At 45.2% G+C, this 19,821-nt stretch overlaps 1 protein-coding gene across 1 annotated transcript in view; it reads left to right on the forward strand.

The window, feature by feature from the left end:
- LOC135289115 (ubiquitin-conjugating enzyme E2 R2-like) overlaps positions 1-19,821 on the forward strand; it is a 119,696-nt gene that overhangs the window by 96,256 nt on the left and 3,619 nt on the right. The window contains exons 3-4 of the mRNA XM_064402474.1: positions 10,744-10,841; positions 18,856-18,990. Coding sequence (XP_064258544.1) covers positions 10,744-10,841; positions 18,856-18,990 — 233 coding nt within the window. The remainder of the gene's footprint in view (positions 1-10,743; positions 10,842-18,855; positions 18,991-19,821) is intronic.

The raw sequence follows: 19,821 nt of genomic DNA on the forward strand, positions 1-19,821 counted from the left end.
GAGGTGCATGTATACTAATGCACGCAGCATGGGTAACAAACAAGAAGAGCTGGAGGTCATAGTGCAACAGCAGAGCTGTGATGTGATTGCCATCACGGAAACATGGTGGGATGACTCACATAGCTGGAGTGCTACACTGGATGGCTACAAGCTCTTCAGGAGAGACAGGAAAGGGAGAAAAATGGAGGGGTGGCCCTTTATATTAGGGAGGCTTTGGACGCCATAGGTATTGAAACTAATGATGATGAAGTTGAATGCCTATGGGTAAGAATTAGGGGGAAGGCCAACAAGGCTGACATCCTACTGGGAGTCTGTTATTGTCCACCCAACCATGAAGAAGTGCTGGACAACTCATTCTGTAAGCAGCTAGAGAATGTTTCTGGATCATCAGCCCTTGTTCTTGTTGTGGATTTCAACATACTAGACATTTGCTGGGAACTTAATACTGCTGACAAAAGGCAGTCCAGGAAATTTTTAGAGTTTGTGGATGACAACATTTTGTCGCAGCTGGTGAGTGAGCCCACTAAGGGAGGGACTATGTTAGACCTGTTGTTTTCAAATAGAGATGGGTTGGTGGGAGATATGGTGGTTGGAGGCCACTTGGGGCATAGTGATCATGAAATTATAAAATTCTCAATATTTGGTGAAATCAGGAGGAACATTAATAAGACTTGTACATTGGACTTTCAGGAGGACGTATTCAGGGAGTTCTTTGGGAAGCAGTCCTTAAAAACAAAGGCGTTCAGGAAGGGTGGGCGTGCTTCGAAATGGAGATCTTGAGGGCACAGGAACAGACTGTCCCTGTGTGCCAAAAGACAAGTAGACGAGGCAAATGTTCAGCCTGGATGGGCAAGGAAGTTTTGGAGGAACTTAGGAATAAAAAAAGGATGTATTATCTTTGGAAAGAGGGTCAGATTTCTCTCAGGAAGTATTTAAGAGGGCTGCTAGAGTATGTAGGAAAAAAAATAGGGAGGCCAAAGCTCAGTTTGAACTTAATTTGGCAACTTTTGTAAAGGGTAATAAAAAATGTTTTTACAAATACATTAATGGCAAAAGGAAGGGTAAGACCAACCTTTGTTCTCTATTGGATGCAGGAGGGAACTTAGTAACTGCAGATTAGGAGAAAGCATAAGTGCTTAACGCCTTCTTTGCCGCAGTCTTTAGTGGGAAGACACTCGAGACAACTGTCCTCCTGGGTTGGTAGATGGTGTCAGGGAGCAGAATGGTCCCCTTGTTACCCAAGAGGAGTCAGTCAAAGAACTGCTGAGACACTTGGATATTTATAAATCCATGGGACCAGATGGGATCCATCCCAGGGTGAAGAGAGAGTTGGCAGATGAGCTTGCAAAGCCACTCTCCATCATTTACCAACAGTCCTGGCTCACTGGTGAGGTTCCAGATGACTGGAAGCTGGCCAATGTGATGCCCATTCACAAAAAGGGTGGGAAGGAGGATCCTATTAATTATAGACCAGTCAGCCTGACCTCAGTACCCTGTGAGGTAATGGAGCAGTTTATATTGAGTGTTATCAGACAGAACTTACAGGATGGCCAGGATATCAGACCCAGCCAGCATGGGTTTAGGAGGGGTAGAACATGTTTGACCAACCTGGTTTCCTTTTATGACCAAGTGACCCACCTGATGGATGCAGGAAAGGCTGTGGATGTTGTGTATCTGGACTTCAGCAAGGCCTTTGACACTGTCTCCCACAGCACACTCCTGGAAAAGCTGGCAGCCCATGGCTTGGACAGGAGCACTCTTTGCTGGGTTAAGAACTGGCTGGATGGCCAGCCCCAGAGAGTGGTGGTGAATGATGCTGCATCCAGTTGATGGCCAGTCACCAGTGGTGTCCCTCATGGGTCTGTGCTGGGGCCAGTTCATTTTTATATTTTTATTGATGACCTGGATGAGGGAATTGAGTAATTAGTAAGTTTGCGAACGACACTAAGCTGGGATGGTGTGTTGATCTGTTGGAGGGTAGGAGGGCTCTGCAGAGAGACTTGGAATGGTTGAAGCGATGGGTAGAGTCTAATAGGATGAAGTTTAATAAATCCAAGTGTCGAGTCCTGCATTTTGGCCACAATAACTCCCTGCAATGCTATAGGCTGGGGGGGGGGGGGGGGAGTGGCTGGGCAATGCCCAGGCAGAAAAGGACCTCGGGGTACTGGTTGACAGCTGACCGAACATGAGCCAGCAGTGTGCCCTGGTGGCCAAGAAGGCCAATGGCATGCTGGCATGCATCAGGAATAGTGTGGCCAGCAGGAGCAGGGAGGTCATCCTTCCCCAATACTCAGCACTGGTGAGGCTGCACCTTGAGTATTGTGTCCAGTTCTGGGCCTCTCAGTTTAGGAAGGATGTTGAGATGCTTGAGCACATCCAGGGGAGGGCATCTAGGTTGGTGAGGGGCTTGGAACACAAGCCCTATGAGGAACAACTGAGGGAGCTGGGGTTGTTTAGCCTGGAGAAAAGGAGACTCAGAGGTGACGTTATCACGCCCTACAACTTCCTCAAAGGTGGCTGTAGTCAGGTGGGGGTTGGTCTTTTTCACGAGGCAGCAACTGACAGAATGAGAGGACAGTCTCAAGCTGCATCAAGGGCACTATAGGTTGGATATTAGGAAAAAATATTTCATGGAAAGAGTCATAAAGTTCTCGAATGGCCTGCCCAGGGAGGTGGTGAAGTCACCATCCTTGGATTCGTTTAAAAAAAGACTGGATATGGCACTCAGTGCCATGGTTCAGTTGAGGTGTTAAGGCATGGGTTGGACTCGATAATCTTTAAGGTCTCTTCCAACCTAGTCATTCTGTGAATTCTATGAATGTTTCATGGGCTCATCAGGCTATAAATAGCTCACCCTTCCATTCCCAGTCTAAGTCTACCTGAACTATTCCAATTTTGGCAGCCTTATCTACCAGTTCATTGTTTCAATGTTCTTCAGTGGTGCAGCTTTTGGGCATGTGAGCATCTAAGTACCTTTAGAGCTATATTTTCTACCTGTGCAGCAATGTCCTGCCACAATGCAGCATCCCAGATGGGTTTACCTCTGCACTGCCAGTTGGTCTTTTTTCATTGCTGCAGCCACCCCCATAGGGCATTAGTCACCATCCAGGAGTTGGTATAGAGTACAGGCCACTTTTCTTGTTCTGCAATCTGCAGTCTCTAAGGCTGATTGGATGGCTTTTACTTCTGCAAATTAAATTGACTCCTCCCCCTTCAGCAGCCTCAATGATTCCTCGTGTGGGACAGCAGCTTTCCACCTCTCATATTTTCCTATCACACAGCAGGATCCATGAGCAAATAGTGCAAAGCCTCCTTTGTTTTCTGGTAACTCATTATATTGTAGAGTATATTTTGCATGGCTGGTCCTGTCTGAACAGGCCCAAGAGCTACTGCTCAAGCTATTCCATTTTATCTGCTCAAAGGCTTGTTGTTGTTCAAGGCCCCACTCAAAATGGTTCATCTTCCAGCTATAACCTGGAATGTGCATTCTCAAGAACCTAGGAAAGCTTGTGTTTCCTTCTTGTTAGTTGGTGGAGACATAGTTGCTATCTTGTTGACCACATCCATAGGGTCATGATCGTGTCCATCCTGTCATTTTATTCCCAAGAACTGAATCTTCTTTGCAGGTCCCTTGACCTTGTTTTTCTTTATGGCAAACTCAGCTTTCAGAAGAATCTAAATTTTTCTTTTCCCTTATCAAATATTTCTTCTGCCTTCTTGCCCCACACAATTATGTTGTCAATATATTGTAGACGTTCCGGGGCATCATTCATTTTCAGGGCAGTCTGGATCCATCCATGACAGACGGTAGGGCTGTGTTTCCACCCCTGGGGCAGTTGAGTCCAGGTGTATTTGACACCCCTCCACATGAAAGCAAACTGTAGTCTGCACTTTGCTGCCAAAGGAGTTGAGGAAAATGCATCATCAATGTCAGTTGCAGCACACCACTTGACTGCCTTCAACTCCAGTTCATATTGGGATTCTAACATGTCTACTACAGTAGCACTCAGTGGTGGTGTTATTTCATTCAGGCCATGATAGTCTACTGTTAACCTCCATCCTCCATCAGACTTTTGCACTGGCCATATGGGACTATTAAAAGGTGAGTGAGTTTTGCTGATCACTCCTCAGCTCTCCAGTTGATGATTCAGATCATGGATGGGAACCAGGGAGTCTCAGAGGGTGCGATATTGCCACCAGTGCAACAGTCCTGGCAACAATTGGTACCTGCTGGTCTTCAACTCACAGCACTTCCACAATGAAGGGATATTCTGAGAGGTCAGGCAGGGTGAATAACTGTTTGATCTTCTCTGTATTCACAGTGGCTACACCAAAAGCCCATCAGTACCCCTTTGGATCCTTGAAGTACCCTCTCCTGAGGCAGTTGATGCCAAAGATACAAGGGGCCCCCGGGCCAGTCACAATAGAGTGCTTTTCCCACTGTCATGGTTTGAGGATGGCACAATGCCAAAGCCCCCATGAAAATATACTTTCCCTAGTGGCCTCTGTGAAATGTGATCAGGAACAGAGCAAAGCAGGCTCCAACTTAGGAGTAAAGGAAACAAACTTTATTAATTACAATATCTAAAAAGGAACAGACACAGCACTAAGAATGAAAACCCTCCAAATACATTCCTCCTCCTCCCCCCATTTCTTCCACAGCATGAAATAACATCTTAGATTTCCACCCCATCACCATCTCTCAGATAATCAACTTTCAGTCCATCATCCCCCCTTAGATAATCGACTCTCAAATCCATCAGGGAGAGGAGTCCCCCCTTGCACCATAGGCTTCCCCTGGAAATACAATTGAAACCTCTTGTGTTTCCATGTCACTCGTGGCACCGCCCGGAGAACATTTGCCCTCATGACTTATTCCCTTCTACCCTCCATGTCCAGTGCTCTCACCACTGCACATGGACCAGAACTGCTTTTAGGGTTCCCCTTTTAAGGATGCCCTGCCCAGTTCCAAAAAAAGCAGCAGTCTCTCAGCTTTGGGACACCAGTCCCCCCCAAATATACCCCCTGAAGACAGAGGGCATCCCACACCCTTCTCAGCCGTCTCTGTTCACTCCACTGCTTCATCACACTCTCTTGGCTTCAAGGCATTGCCTCCCCCTAAATGCAGTCTCTGTGTTAGAGGAAAGACATGGGTCTGTCCATGGCCATACAAGAAAAGAGTCCAGCCCAAGGCCACTCCATCATCTCCTCCCACCCAGGATTCTTCTCACCTCTTCTGACATTTCTCATGTGCATCAGCTTTCATCACACTTGCTCATTTTTTCCTGCTTCATCTCTCTCTCCTCATTCAGATTCAGGAGGATCAGTATTTGTAAGGTTTCCATTATTCTAGAAAGGGGTTAAAATCTTTGCCTCTGTCTGCCCAGAACTCCCACGGAGGGTGCCGCATCCCCCGCTTCTGGCCGTGCTGCCAGCATGATATCAAACCTCAAGGCAGCACAGGCACTGGCTCTCTCTCTCTCTCCCGGGGGGGGGGGGGGGGGGGGCAATGCTTCTCAGGGCTCCTCCACCCTTCCATCTTGCAGAGCCTTCACCCCCCTCCTCTGCCCAAGGCTCTGGCCTACCTCACCTGGCCACATGGCTTCCCCTCCCCCACCCAGCCCTAGCTGGGCAGGGGAGGTCTGACTTCCTTCACCAACCAGGACCAAGAGAGAGTGCTCCTGGGAGTTCTTGCTTTTAACTCCCTGTGTTCTCAGAGGCAGTCCATACCTTCAGTGGCCAAACCAGGTGCCAGTATTCAAATCCAAGCAATGATTGGTTTGACCACAACCTTCCAAAAAACTCACTTCCTTCTTAACCTACGATACCCACTCACCTCAGCCTCTAATACAGACAATTCTTGGCATCCCTCTGTCACTCCAGAGATCCAGATGGGTTCTGTGGCTCTATATGCTGATGGCACCAGTGCACACTGTGCACTAATGTCTACCAAAGCATTATACTTTTGTGAATCTGGCGTACCAGACCATGGAATCCACATAGTCCCATATATCTGGTCATCCATTTTTTCCTCCTGGCTGAAGGCAGGGACCCTCTATTCATGTTCCTCACTGGAGTGTTCACTGTCTGACCTTTGCAATGCCAGATCAAAAGTCCCCTCACCAGGGTCAAAGGACATGATTTCAGTTCTTCTATGTGGGAGATCGCTGATTGCCTTCTTGTGTCTCTGCAGCAACTATACTGACAGTCATTTTGAGTGACCCCTTCTTAACAGCTCTCTTCCCTCTCAGTTCACATCTATGGGCTTCCAGCTGAAAGGTGGGTTCATCATCCCACTTTATGTCCAACTCCTGGTCAAACAGGAAGAACCAGAGTGCACCATGCATCATGTGCCTAGGGCTTCCTTTCCCTCTGACCGGAGCAGGAGAGGACCCATCTCTTGGGCAGATTCTGACAGCTGAAGTGCTGGCCTGTAGGGATGAGGAGGTACAAAGATTTTCTTCAAAGTTTTTCAGACACGAAGCTGCTCTCTCCACAGTTGGTGTATCTATTTGCGGGTAATACGTTGCTGCCAAGCTGTTAGAATATGATGCAGGGGTGCCTTGAACCACCTTCCTCCACATGGCCAGTGTTCAAGGGACATCCTCTGGATCTTTAGAGACCCTGTCACTTTTTAGATCACTATAGATAATGTCCAGCACTGCTAATTCTCTCAAGTACTGGATACCTTCATCTGCAGTGGTCCACTTCCCTGGGGAATTCACAAGATCTTCTTTAAATGTATATCTTGCCCCCACACTTGAGAAGAGCCATCTCCAGAGGCTGCAAATTGCTGCCCCTTTTCCAATTCCTCTTTCAGTTTCCTGATCTCTAGCAAGAGATCCCAGCTGCTGGGCTTCATGACCTTCTCAGTCCTGACTGCCGGCCCCATTATCCCAGCATGGAAGCAGCCAGGCAGAAATCCATTTACCTGGCTAGTGGCTGTAATGTTTTCGCAAGTCTCGAAGTTCTGATGAGGTCAGGGACCAAATAACTTGGGTTTCCTGTTTGAATTGTCTCAGTCCTTTCTCCAATTTCCTTGTTGAAGGACTGGCTTCTTGATCAGATACTTCCTTTCCTGATTCTTTCTCCTCCTCTTCCTCCCTTTCTAATTGATGGTATGGATGTGTTGTTCACTTTGTCCACTTTTCCTTTTTCATTACTGGGACAATTACTGTAGTTGTTGTTTGAGTCCCTGTCTCAGCCATAGTATCCTCAAACGCAGTTTGGGTTCCTGTCTCAACTACAGTCCTCTAAGAATACTGAATTGTGGTTCAATAGGCACAGGCTAGGCCCCAGTACAGGGTGAGAAGCTGCTGGTTTTCATTGGGGTAGGTAAGGCACCCTTCTATCAGGTGATGGGCCAGTTTATCAGGGTTGATTACCTGTTCAGGCGAAAAGTCCCAGGAAATGGGAGATGATGACCACCCTGGGAACCTGCCCAAATCCTGCCACCCAGGGACCGGGTGCTTCAGGGCATATTTTAATGTTGCATCACCCAAAATTTGTTTTCTCTTACACCAGGACAACACCAGATTCCACAAACCCCATAATGTGCTAAAAGTATTATTTAGTGGTATTAAACATATCACATAACAATGAACAAGGACCTCAGGAGCCTACATAATAAAACTATCCGCATTAATCCAAAATAGGGAGAGGGAAATCACAGAATCAACTAGGTTTGAAAAGACCTTTGGGATCATTGAGTCCAACCTATGACCTAACACCACCTTGTCAAGTAGACCGTGGCACTAAGTGCCACATCCAGTCTTTTCTTAAACACCTCCAAGGATGGTGACTCCACTGATGCCTTGAAGTGGTTACCTGGAACAGGGACTAGACAAGATTAAGAGAATAAAAGTGGGTATTTATTAAAGGCCTTCAATAGATACACCTTGGGCAGTCAAAGCTTCCAACAGGCTACACCCAAGATGGACAATGGTCATGAGTTTTTCAGACAGATATAATTTTGGTCCATTTACATATGAGGGGTTAATCCTCCAATTACAGCTTCAGGTAATGAAGTCATATACCCCCAGTTTGCTCCTCCCCTCAACTCACTTTTCTTTATACTTTTCGGGGCCTGAGACAGTATGGTGTCCTTGAGTTTCAGGCCTAGAGAGGAATTGTTTTGTCTGAATAAAATGGGAGAACAGTAGCTGACAGGCTATGGAGTTTTAGAGTTATACACTAAAGCAGTATAGGATCTGAAAAATATAAAAGTTAAATCCTAAGGCATCACTACCACCTCCCTGGGGAGCCCATTCCAATGCTGAATCACTCTTTTTGTGAAGAATTTTTTCCTAATATATAGCCTAAACTTCCCCTGCTGCAGCTTGAGACTGTGTCCTCTTGTCCTGTCACTGGCTGTCTGGTATCAGAGCCCAACCCCCACCTGGCTACAACCTCCTTTCAGGTAATTGTAGAGTGTGAGAAGGTCTCCCCTGAGCCTTCTTTTCTCCAGGCTAAATAATCCCAGCTCTCTCAGTTGCTCCTCATAGGACTTGTGTGCTAGACCCTATCACTAGCCTTGTTGCCCTTCTGTGGACATGCTCCAGCATCTCAACATCCTTCCTAAACTGAGGGTCCCAGAACTGTACACAGTATTCAAGGTGCAGTCTAACCAGTGCCAAGTACAGGGGAAGAATGACTTCCCTGGTCCTGCTGGCCACACTATCCCTGATACAGGCCAGGATGCCATTGGCCTTCTTGGTCACCAGGGCACACTGCTGGGTCCTGTTCAGCCTGCTGTCAATCAGTACCCCCATGTCCCCATCTGCCTTGCCACTGTCCAGCCACTCTGTCCCCAACATGTAGTTGTGCATGGGGTTGGTGTGACCAAAGAGCAGGACCCATTTCATCTTTCCCTTACGGTACATGGTCTCTATCGCTCCAATGGTGTCTTTTCTATCGCCTATACTGGGACTAGTAAATGCTTTAGTTGGGTGTGAAGAATAGCTTTGTTATTCCAGGTCATGTAGATTGGGCTAGAGTCTAGCATCAAGACGATCTGGGGTTAGCAGATATCTTTCAGGTGTAAGCTGAATGCTTTTGTCTAAGCTACGTCTTGGTGATCTAAGTGCACCTTCCGGCACACTTACCTTGTTACGACTTACCTCATCTTTGGCTGGATGGCTTATTAATTTATGGGGGGGGGGGGGGCGCCTGCGGAGGAGGGTGACGGGCGGTATGTACGTGCCCCAGGGCCGGCTTAAAGAGGGCTCGATTGTCCCACTTTACTGCTAAATCCGCCTTCTAGAGACAGTTTCATGTCTTGTTAAACCTCATATTGTTGGATTCGGCCCATCTATCCAGCCTGTCCAGGTCCCTCTGCAGAGCTCTCCTACCTTCCGGCAGATTGACCGTCCCCCCCCAACCTGGTGTCATCTGCAAATTTGCTAATGGTAGACTTGATCCCCTCATCCGGAGAATCAATAAAGATACTAAACAGGACTGGGTCCAATACTGATCCCTGGGGAACACCACTAGTGACTGGCCGCCAACTGGATGCAACACCATTCCCCACCACTCTCTGGGCCTGGCCGTCCAGCCAGTTCTTAAGCCAGCAAAGGGTGCACTTGTCCAAGCCATGGGCTGCCAGCTTTTCCAGGAGTATGCTGTGGGAGACAGTGTCAAAGGCTTTGCTGAAGTCCAGGTAGACAACATGCACAGCCTTTCCTGCATCCACCAGGTGGTTCACTTGGTCATAAAAGGGGATCTGGTTGGTCAGGCAGGACCTGCCCCTCCCAAATCCATGCTGGGAGATGTATTCCCTCATCTTCTCCATGAGATAACTCCTCCAGCACAGCAAGGCTATCAATGCCATGGCAAAGCACAGAGCCATCATTTGTATTAACATGTTCCCAAACTCAGAAAAATAAAGAGATAAGCAGTGCAGCTGACAATCTCCATGTCTCACACAGGAGCTTGCTACTTAATTACTACTATAACATGGAATATATATATAGCCACCTTTGTTTGCCACCCAAAACGACTGGTGGGTTGACCTGGGCTGGATGCCAGGTGCCCACCAAGCCACTCTATCATTCCCCCTTCCCAGCTGGACAGGGGAGAGAAAATAAGATGGAAAATGACTCATAGGTTAAGGCAATTTACTAAAGTAAAAGATTGTGCGCACACAAAGGGGAAGAAAAAAATGATTTTATTCTCTACTTCCCATCAGTGAGTGATGTCCAGCCAATTCTCAGGAAGCAGGGCTTTAACACGTGTAGCGGTTGCTCCAGAAGGCAAACATTGCAAATAACAAATGGCCCCCTTCTTCCTCCTTCCTTTAGCTTTTATATCTGAATTGATGCCATATTGTTGCAGTACAAGCTGACTTGTACTGAACATTAATCCATTTACAAATAAGAAACCCAGCCCAGTTCCATAAACCAGTCTCTAGGCTGACTGACAGAGGTCTCAACCAATAACAACTCTCCGAAAATACAAGAATTTGACTGGTTCAGAGTCTGGGAGGCATGGGGATTAGACCAATGGCTGTTTAAGAACCAGGAGCTTTGAATTGCTTATAAAAGCAAGCCCCGAACAATAAAATATGCTGTTTGGCTGATGACCAAAGGAGGTCTGTTGTGTGTTAAGTCTCAGACATACGAACACCAACGTGTCACCATATGGTATGGAATATCCCTTTGGTCCATTTGGGTCAGGTGGCCTGGTTGTGTCATCAAATCTCTTCCTCAAACCAGGTTATTCTCAACTTTTGTTTCTATCTTGCAGAATGGGGATGTATGTATTTCAATTCTTCACCCACCTGTAGATGACCCACAAAGTGGAGAGCTGCCCTCCGAGAGGTGGAACCCTACCCAAAATGTCAGGTAACTGTGAATCTGTGATGTACAACAGTGACTTCAAAGGCCTGTGATCTCTCTCCAAGACTATGGCCTGTGTTGGGAAAGTTTTGGAATAGAATTCAAGACTTTAGGAGCTTTAGGTCCTTAACTGGGTGCGAACCAGACTTACCAAGTTGTCTAAAGTGCTGATGCTGAGGTGTCCTGATGATGGACTAACAATGTGGAGAATTCTGTCCTGTTTGCAGGGTTTCATGCTCCCAAAGCAACTGATTTCAAATTTTCTGCTCTTCCCCGGTCATTTTTATCCTATAGTTAGGGTTTTCAAACTGTTCCAAGATACCACTAGTGGAAAATAATATTTTTGGGTATTTGTGCCCTGTAGGAGTAATTTTGTTCATAATCCTGTCTGCTGTTTGCCTTACAGTATTTGTGTGTCTCCTGTCTTTCAGTGTCATATCTTGAGCAGTTAGCCCGGTAGCTTTCTTCCTGACAAAAAGACCCAAAGGATCACTAAGTATTAGAGGCATTTGGGGCTGGCCCGTCCTTTTTTTTTCTTTTTAAACACCAGCTGAATTTCATTCTCATTACAAGACACTGCCAATAAGGAACTGATGAAACTCATATCAAGTAGCAGTTTACCTGTGCAGCTGGAGTAGTAAGTGATGTAGTGAAAAAACTCTAATAAGATACTTCCTGTTTTAACATTTTAAACTGATTTATTATCCAAATAAGGTTAAAATAATTGCCTCTAGATTTTTATCATATGAGAATTATTCTTACTCTCAGATTTATTAGATGCTGGTCCCTCAACTTGAAATCTGTTATTTACTGGTAAATCCAGTAAGGATCTCAGGACACCTGAGGGAATACAGTGATTTGAAAAAGATTGTCTGACAGTTTAACTCAGCTTTCATCTAACTTGGCTTCACAAAATTCATTTGAAAGGAACCTCTGTCAAAGCAAAGATCTAACAGGAGGGTTTCAATGGATTCTTGACCCTTGAAATATGATTGTAACATACATTGCAAAGTGCTGAACTCTTGGGTTTCCTGCTGTCAGGATGACCCGAGAGTCCCTTTTTCCCAGCCCGATGGTCGAAGACAGAGTCAGGATTCTTCGACTCTGGTTCACAAGGTTGTTTATTATCTATTATCTAAAATATTTTTTCTCAGATCCACAGAGGTCTGCTCTGCAGGTCTGTCAAGGGCACACTGCCCGCCCCTGAGCTGGTGTCTACATTTTATACTATGAACTACATGTACTTTATTTATCATTATTTTCCAATACCTATCACCTATGTTAGACTGTCTGTCTCTACTCTAAACCAATATAAATGTGCCAGCATCACCCAGAACATGGAGGTTAGAAAGGAGAAAGAAGAAGGACAGGGAACACCCAAATTCCTCCATCTTGGGACTCCAAACCCCCATTCTAAAAATCCTAAAATTCTACTTTTCACCCTGTGACAACTACTATTATGCTACTTAAACTTATGTGACTTGTGATTCTTCATACAAGGTTGGTAATTTGCTCCATGGGTTAAAATTGAAATCCCAAGTGTCTTTGGCTTCCTGCCAGGACTCCCGAGCCTCTTGCCAGGGGCACGTGTCATCCAGGGCACCCAGAGGGATGTCCTGGGTTCCGACACTGAACTAGAGCTAATATAGCAGGAGACTAGGAATTGTAGCAGTCAGCAAATTATAACAACTGATGTTCCTCCTGGAGCATGCTACTTGAAGGTTAAAAGGGCCCAAGAGAAATTGTGTATCTTAGCTGCATGAAGTCATGAAGGGTTGGGAATCTGATCCTTAGAGCTTGAGGTAAAGGTTATCCAATCCATCTGTACCAAATACACATTCTAGTTCAGATTTTTAAAAAGGAAAACTAGGCTTAAATACTATCTTAAGTTGTTATATTGCTAAGCTACATTCACCTGTCCCTCTTCTCAGATGGCTATTAAACTGTTTTTTTCATATATCTGATATAGTTAGGACTAGGTGACAAGCTTCAACTTATAGTTAGAAAACAGCTTTGGGCATTAGTTGCTTATAATGCACACACATTTTGAGTATTTCACAATATACAACCCTAAATATTGACATGAAACTTCTTATGGTACTAGTTCTCTGATTTCTGCTCTCCTTTACCATGGTGCAGTTTTTGGTGCTTACTCTTGGAACATGTTCGTCTTAACAGTGATATTTGGAGAGAAAAAATTCCTCAGCTGTATCAGCAAGCAGAAATAAAACTTCTCCTTCACTGTTAGCCTGCTGCCTGTGTAACCTAGGGCTTCTCTTCAGCTGCTGAATTTTGTAAATCCGCTTACTACAGATAACTGTGGTTGAAGTGTCTGGAGTGAGGAATGTAACTTCAACTTTGAGAACACTTGTGCATCTCTCCACCTAATGGTTTCAAGCATGCTCAATAACTTTTCTAAACACAGTCAATATGGACTTTCCCATCACTTGGAGCTAGATGAGGCTGGCATAAGTAAATATAGCAAACTTCCATCAAGAGGTGAAGGAATGCAGTTGTGATCTGTATGGCAGAATGTATTGCTTTTCTTATGTCCCATAAAGCTGAGGAAGTGGTTGCAGGGCTTAGGGGTTGAGGCTCTTTGATAAATTTTAGTTACCTTTCTCCATCTTGCCTGGCCTCACTGTCTTTTAAGGTGCACAGGCCAGAATTCAGCACAATATTCAAGATGTTGGTATATCTGTATCTTGTGCTGATATGTGATGCCTCATCATACTATTGCTTTGTTTTCTGAGGATACCCATTTTTGTTGTTAACGTAGGGTCGGAGACAGACACACGACACAACACCGGTGAGTCATCAGCAAACTGTATTTTATTGTTCAGAGCTTTCTTTTATAGGGAGTTCAAAACTCCTGGGTCTAGACAGCCATTGGTCTGATCTTTTACGCCCCCCAGATCCTGGACCAGTGACATGCCTGCAGATTAGGGTGAAATGTAATTGGTTGAGGTTCCTGTCCTTCAACACAGAGGCTGATTTTATGGAGCTGGCTGGGTAGCCAAATTAATTGCCCAGTACAAGCCAGCTTGTACTGTGATATAATGTGGCAACATTTTGTTGCCTTTTTTTGGCTGCTTTAGTGCATTGAGCTGTTTGCAGAAACTGTTCAGATGTAACATAACTTTCAGTACAGTCTAAGTCGGATACTTTTGTTGATACATGGAGAGAAAAAAATGCAGTTAGCAGTTCTGATTCCTTGAGCCTCTACTGGCTTCTCTTTGCTGATAAAGGCGTGTAGAGGAACTGTCTTGGTTCCAGCCAGGACAGAGTTAATTTTTGTGCAGTAGCCATGAGGGAATGGAGCCTGGACCTGTGTGGGCAGGGCTAGGAGGTTATTTTATACCACCTCACATCATTGCCAGTGTGGGGTTAGGGTTCTCACTGGCTTCTGGGAGGGGTGGGGCTTCCAGTGGAGAAAGCTGTTGTGTGGCAGGAGGGTGAAACCTGCTCACCATTTCTTCCTTGTTCCTCAGGATTCGTGGTGAGCATTTTTGCATGTGGATCACCCTCTCTTTTGTGCACTTTTGTTATTTATATTGTTGTTGTTATTGTTGTTTTCTAATCTCATTGCTGTTTCCAGTAAATTGTTTTTATCTCAATCTGTGATCTTTTGTGCCTCCCATCGGAAGGGGGGAGGCAGCCAACTGCAGGTCATGGTCTTTTTAGTGAGAGTACTAAATTGGGGAATACCATTCCTAAACCAGGACAGGCACTCACTCTGAAGACAACAGCACTGTAAACACAAACCAAAGAGTTATGGCAGCTGATGAGCACACTGTTCCCCAGAATGGGATGGGGGATGTAAGAAAGCAAAGGTGGGCTTTAAATACACACTCTTCATGCAAACAATTTGTATGAAACAACATGCTAGAACCTCACCTAAGGGAGAAACAGATTCATAACTATACTGGAGAGGGTCAGTCTGTATCCAATCTGGTGCAGTTTGTATGTGATGCTGAGGATGTTTTCAGTCTCACATGGTGGAATTTTTTGTGGTTTCTGTCCTGTCAGATCCCCCGTTCTGGGATCCCTTCCTGTTACTATACCTTGTTCACCTTGCTTACCCACAGTAGCAGGGTTTGAGTTAAGGAGAATGGCCAGCTCTTAAGGATAACAGCAGTGATGGAGCTGATCTAATGTGCTGGTCAGAAATGAAAAGTGCACAGTGTCTCACCTCTAATAGACAGTAGATAGAGTATGGTAGAGTGGGTGCTAAATCCAGATGTGAATGCCTGTCCTTGGCTTTCTCTATATTTTGCTTGCTTTACAGTAATGATGCTGAAGCTGACATGCTGGCTTTGCAGCCTGATTGCTGAGAATTTAAAGGCTTTTAAATGAATTCTTGAGTTGAAGTAAAAGATGGTTTATTTTCTGCCCAACATTCCAGTCTGACCAGACAGCTTTTTCCAGAGCTGCTGTTCTATTTCCTACTGAATTATATTATTTGGAAAGTAAATTGTATGGGACTCTCCTGATAGCTATGCTGAACAGTCTGGCCGGATGCAAGTGTTTACAGTTTCAAAACTTTCCTATAAATTCTTCATCCAAATGGCCAAACATTTCCTGGAATTGTATCCCAGATAAATGATGTTGTGAAAAACGGAGCTTACTCTTTGAAATTATTAAAAGTTTAATAAGGGATAAAAAGGGACAAATATCCAGCACTGGGGTGGTTTTGGCGATTGGCCAAAAAACATACCTTTAGCTTAAACCAATGTTTTTCTATATTGTTACATTACAGGGGGCACATGCATATTCATGAGAGTTTATACATTATTCAAATGTTCCTGGGAGTTTAGATGTTCCAGGAATTCTTTTGCTTGGTTTTAACCTTTGACTTGTCTTCATGCCATCTTGTAGATTAAATCAATATCTTTTATTTCTTCTTGTGATTCCATCCTGCTGTTTTTACACTCCTTGATAACGAAGAGTCAATAAATTCTTCTCTTGGTGTTCTGGTTTTTGTCCCTGTTATCTTATCCTTCAGATGAGATAGTCCACAAAATGTGGGGAACCACCTAATTATCTTACACCATTCTGAGTTAGTTACGTGAAAAAGCATTTTAACATCACATAATCTCTATTTTAATATTATGCTACGGTCTAAGATATATTTATCATACTACTATTTATATAAGCTATATGGTGCATACTTAAACTGACAGATTATACTATACCAAAAAGCAGTTAAAAGGAAATATAAATTGTACCATATCAAAATCTTTGTGATTAATAATAATATGCAAAAGCTAATACATAAATGTGAAAGCCAATACTATATTGTCATTTATAACAATATGCTTGTAGATATGCTCAGCATGCATTTCTCTGAATATGCCTCTAAATAAATTCAAGTACAGTTGGGGCTGTAGTCTCCTTTAATCATGTTCTGCAAAGCAGTTGTTATGTACTGCTGTATTTCAAGATGTATTTCCTTGTCTCTTGTTCTTCCCTTCCATTTAAATTAAAAGCTGTTCAAAGCAGGACCACCTCAGACACAGGAAGCTATTGCAGTGGTAGCTACAGCCAGGTGGCCAGGTGTGTAGAGCTGCCTGATGGGATTTGCTGTTGAGTTTTGTGCTGGTTGTGACACTACGTGAGGAACAAAGGGGTGAATCTCTGAAGTGCAAAGAATTGTAGGAAATGCAAAAGGGTCTGGCCAGCAGAGGGAGGTGGTGTTTGTCCCTGATAAATGCCAGCAGATCAGGGCAGCTGGCTAGCTCTGGGCTGCTGCTAGAAATCCAGGAAGGCTGTCTGTCTGCAAGGGGTTACGTGACTGGCTCATGCTGGCTTTGCTGAGTACCAGCAGTTCAGTCTTGCTGGGCCCTTTTCAGCTTGCCTGAGTGTTGAGTACAGCAAGGGGAAGACAGTGCAGATATTTTTCAAGTACTGCTACAGCAGTCTTGGCACACAGGCTGAGGAGAAGGGAGACCTGACCACAGCTCCAACCTCTTAATACACTGTGGGGTAGGGAAGGCAATGCAGCCTCATCTGATGGCCTTGGGTTGTATCAGTCAGGATAAGCCAAGAGCCTGGCTTTCTGCTGTGAGGCTGAATGTCATGAAGAACAGGCTCACTAAGCAGGTTTTCAACCCTGCACCATCTATGGGTGGTACGGATAAACTGAATTCTGGTCTGATGCAAGCGTTACCTGCTGCCCTATCACAAATGTGTACAGACATGATAGTCTGTCATCAGATTAGGTCTTTGAGGTTTGTATTGTGTTGTCTTCCCTATGCTGATCACCAAGGTCTGAAGTTCATAAGTATTTGCTCTTACTTCAACTATTGTCCTGTTGCCTTTTTCCCAACCTGGAAATGAAACTCGAGATAATTTTAGTAAGGAAGTAATATAAAGGGGGATCTTTATTTGAAGGCTTCCAGAGGCAGTTATGGAAAGATGTCCACAAAACCCCACCCCTCGCAGGGGTGAGTACATTTTTATAGGAAATTAGCATAATTGATAAAAAGCACCAATTAAGAGGACAAGGGGTGATGCAATTTCCCCCCAGGTCAAGCCCCTTCTCTGGAGTTCCCCCTTCAGCACTAGTTGTACTTTGTCCGTGAAATGTATCTCGAAGAGTTGTTCTCAACCTTGGTTGCCAGAAAGAACCAAGATAGCATTGGGGCCTTGTACCTCCTGGGGCTTAGAGCTCTGGAATTTGTTTTGTCTTTCTGCCTAGGGAAAGGCCATGGAAAAGTACTGGGAAATCTAGTCACTAATACAGTAGACTACAGAGCTACAAATATATGTGTGAAGAATATAGAAAACAGAAAAAAAAAAGGCAAAACCCCAACGGCATCAGTTCTTAGTGTATTGGGTTTGCATGGCCAGGTTTTGACAGCAGGGGGGCTACAGGGATAGCTTCTGTGAGAAGCTGCCAGAAGCTTCCCCCATGTCCAGCAGAGTCAACACTATCCGGCTCCAGAATGGACCCACTGCTGGCCAAGGCTGGGCCAATCAGGAATGATGGTAACGTCTCTGTGATAACATATTTAAGAAGAAAGAAAAAAAAAGTGACTACGCAGTTGTAATTGCAGCCAGAGCGGGGTGAGAACGTCAGAGGAACAGGTCTGCAGACACCAAGGTCAGTGGAGAAGGGAGGCAGGAGGTGCTCCAGGCACCAGAGCCGAGAATCCCCTGCAGCCCATGGTGAAGACCATGATGAAGCAGCTGTCCCCCTTCACCATGGAGGACCCCATGCTGGAGCGGAGGGATGCCTGAGAGGGGGATGTGAACCTGTGGGAGGCCTGTGCTGGAGCAGATTACTGGTAGGGACCTGCAAACCCATGGAGAGAGGAGCCCATGTTGGAGCAGGTTTCCTAGTAGGACTTGTGATCCCATGGGGGACCCACACTGGAGCAAGCAGTGCCTGAATGTCTGCACCCCATGGAAAGGGACCCACACTGGAGCTGGAGAACTGTCTGTGGGATGGACTCATGTTGGAGAAGTTTGTAGAGGACTGTCTCCTGTGGGAGGGACTCTGTGTTGGAGCAGGGGAAGGACTCCTGTCCCTGAGCAGTGGCAGAAACAATGGGTGATGAACTGACCATAACCCCCATTCCCATCTCCCTGTGCTGCTGGGGGGAGGAGGTAGAGCTGGGAAGGAGGGTGGGATGGAAGGAAGGTGTTTTTTAAGGTCTTATTTTACTTCTCATTATCCTGCTGTAATTTTGTTAGTAATAAATTCAAGTAATATCCCCAATTCAAGGCTGTTTCACCCGTGATGGTATTTGGTGAGTGATCTCTCCCTGTCTTTATCTCAACCCATGAACCCTTCATTATATTTTCTCTCCCTTGTACAGTTGCAGAGGGGAGTGAGAGCAGCTTTGGTGGGTGCCTGGCATTCAGCCAACATTAACCCACAACACTTAGATATCCTTAATTATTCATAAGTTTTTACTTTAAACATGTTTCTGATGCATCACCTAAAGAAGTTGTCAGCATCCAGAATCCGTGAATGTGTTAGCTCTGACTCTGCTGTTGTGATTACCTTTTTCAGGACTATCTTACTGAGTGTAATCTCTTTGCTTAATGAGCCCAACACATTCTCTCCTGCCAACGTGGATGCATCAGTTATGTTCAGGAAATGGAGGGACAGTAAAGGAAAAGACAAGGAGTATGCTGAAATCATAAGGTAAGCTTTGCTGTGTGTGATGCTGTGCTACTGGCCTCCTGCTTTGAATCCTATGAAACAGGCTGATTTCAGAATTTGCTGAAACCAGCTTCTTGCTGTGGTTGCTCCTTTCAAAATTAAGTTTACAGCTTTATTTCAAGTTCATTCTTCTGGACAGAAATGGTGCAAACTTCTGTCTTTGTATTGTTCTTTTTCAGAATAATCTGGCACAATGCTCTGCAAAACCTATTGGCTGCTAGTAAATTCTAGTCTAAGTCCCTGTGTACCTTTGAGGACTACTTGCATTGCTTGAGATGTGATTCAAACTGCCTTCATGCTACTAATTCTGTGCTTAATGCACTCATGAATCATAATCTTGTCGCTCCAATTTGAAGGAATATCAGTAGGATTTGGCAAGTGCTTGCACAGCTGGGTTTGATTAGCTGGAAGCGCTGTTTCGCCTTGACTGCCTTTTTCTGAGAAATTCATGGTTCATCAGGTACTGTAGGGAGGTGATGTAAACTTGAGCCAAGATTGCTGTGGAGTGGAAATGGGCAGCCCATACTGCAGTGGAACTGCTGTCACGCTTGCCTGGGGCAAGACCACGTATACCTTGACTGCTAGCTGGATATACCCCTGGTTGGAGCTACGCAGGGCAGTCACTGTCCTGGGCTGTGCAAAGAGCCTTGCTGGGAGGCTATTTTAGTCCCCTCCAGCTGCATTGGCTTCAGCTGGATGTACTCCATAAACAGAGTATGGCAGACAGCATGTGGGTGGGAGTAAAGGAACAGGCTGCCATCTGCTCCTCTCCCTGATGGGAGGCAGCAACAGTTTGCAGCTCAAGTACTGCTG

Source organism: Passer domesticus, chromosome W, assembly GCF_036417665.1.
Source record: "Passer domesticus isolate bPasDom1 chromosome W, bPasDom1.hap1, whole genome shotgun sequence".
NCBI lineage: Eukaryota > Metazoa > Chordata > Aves > Passeriformes > Passeridae > Passer > Passer domesticus.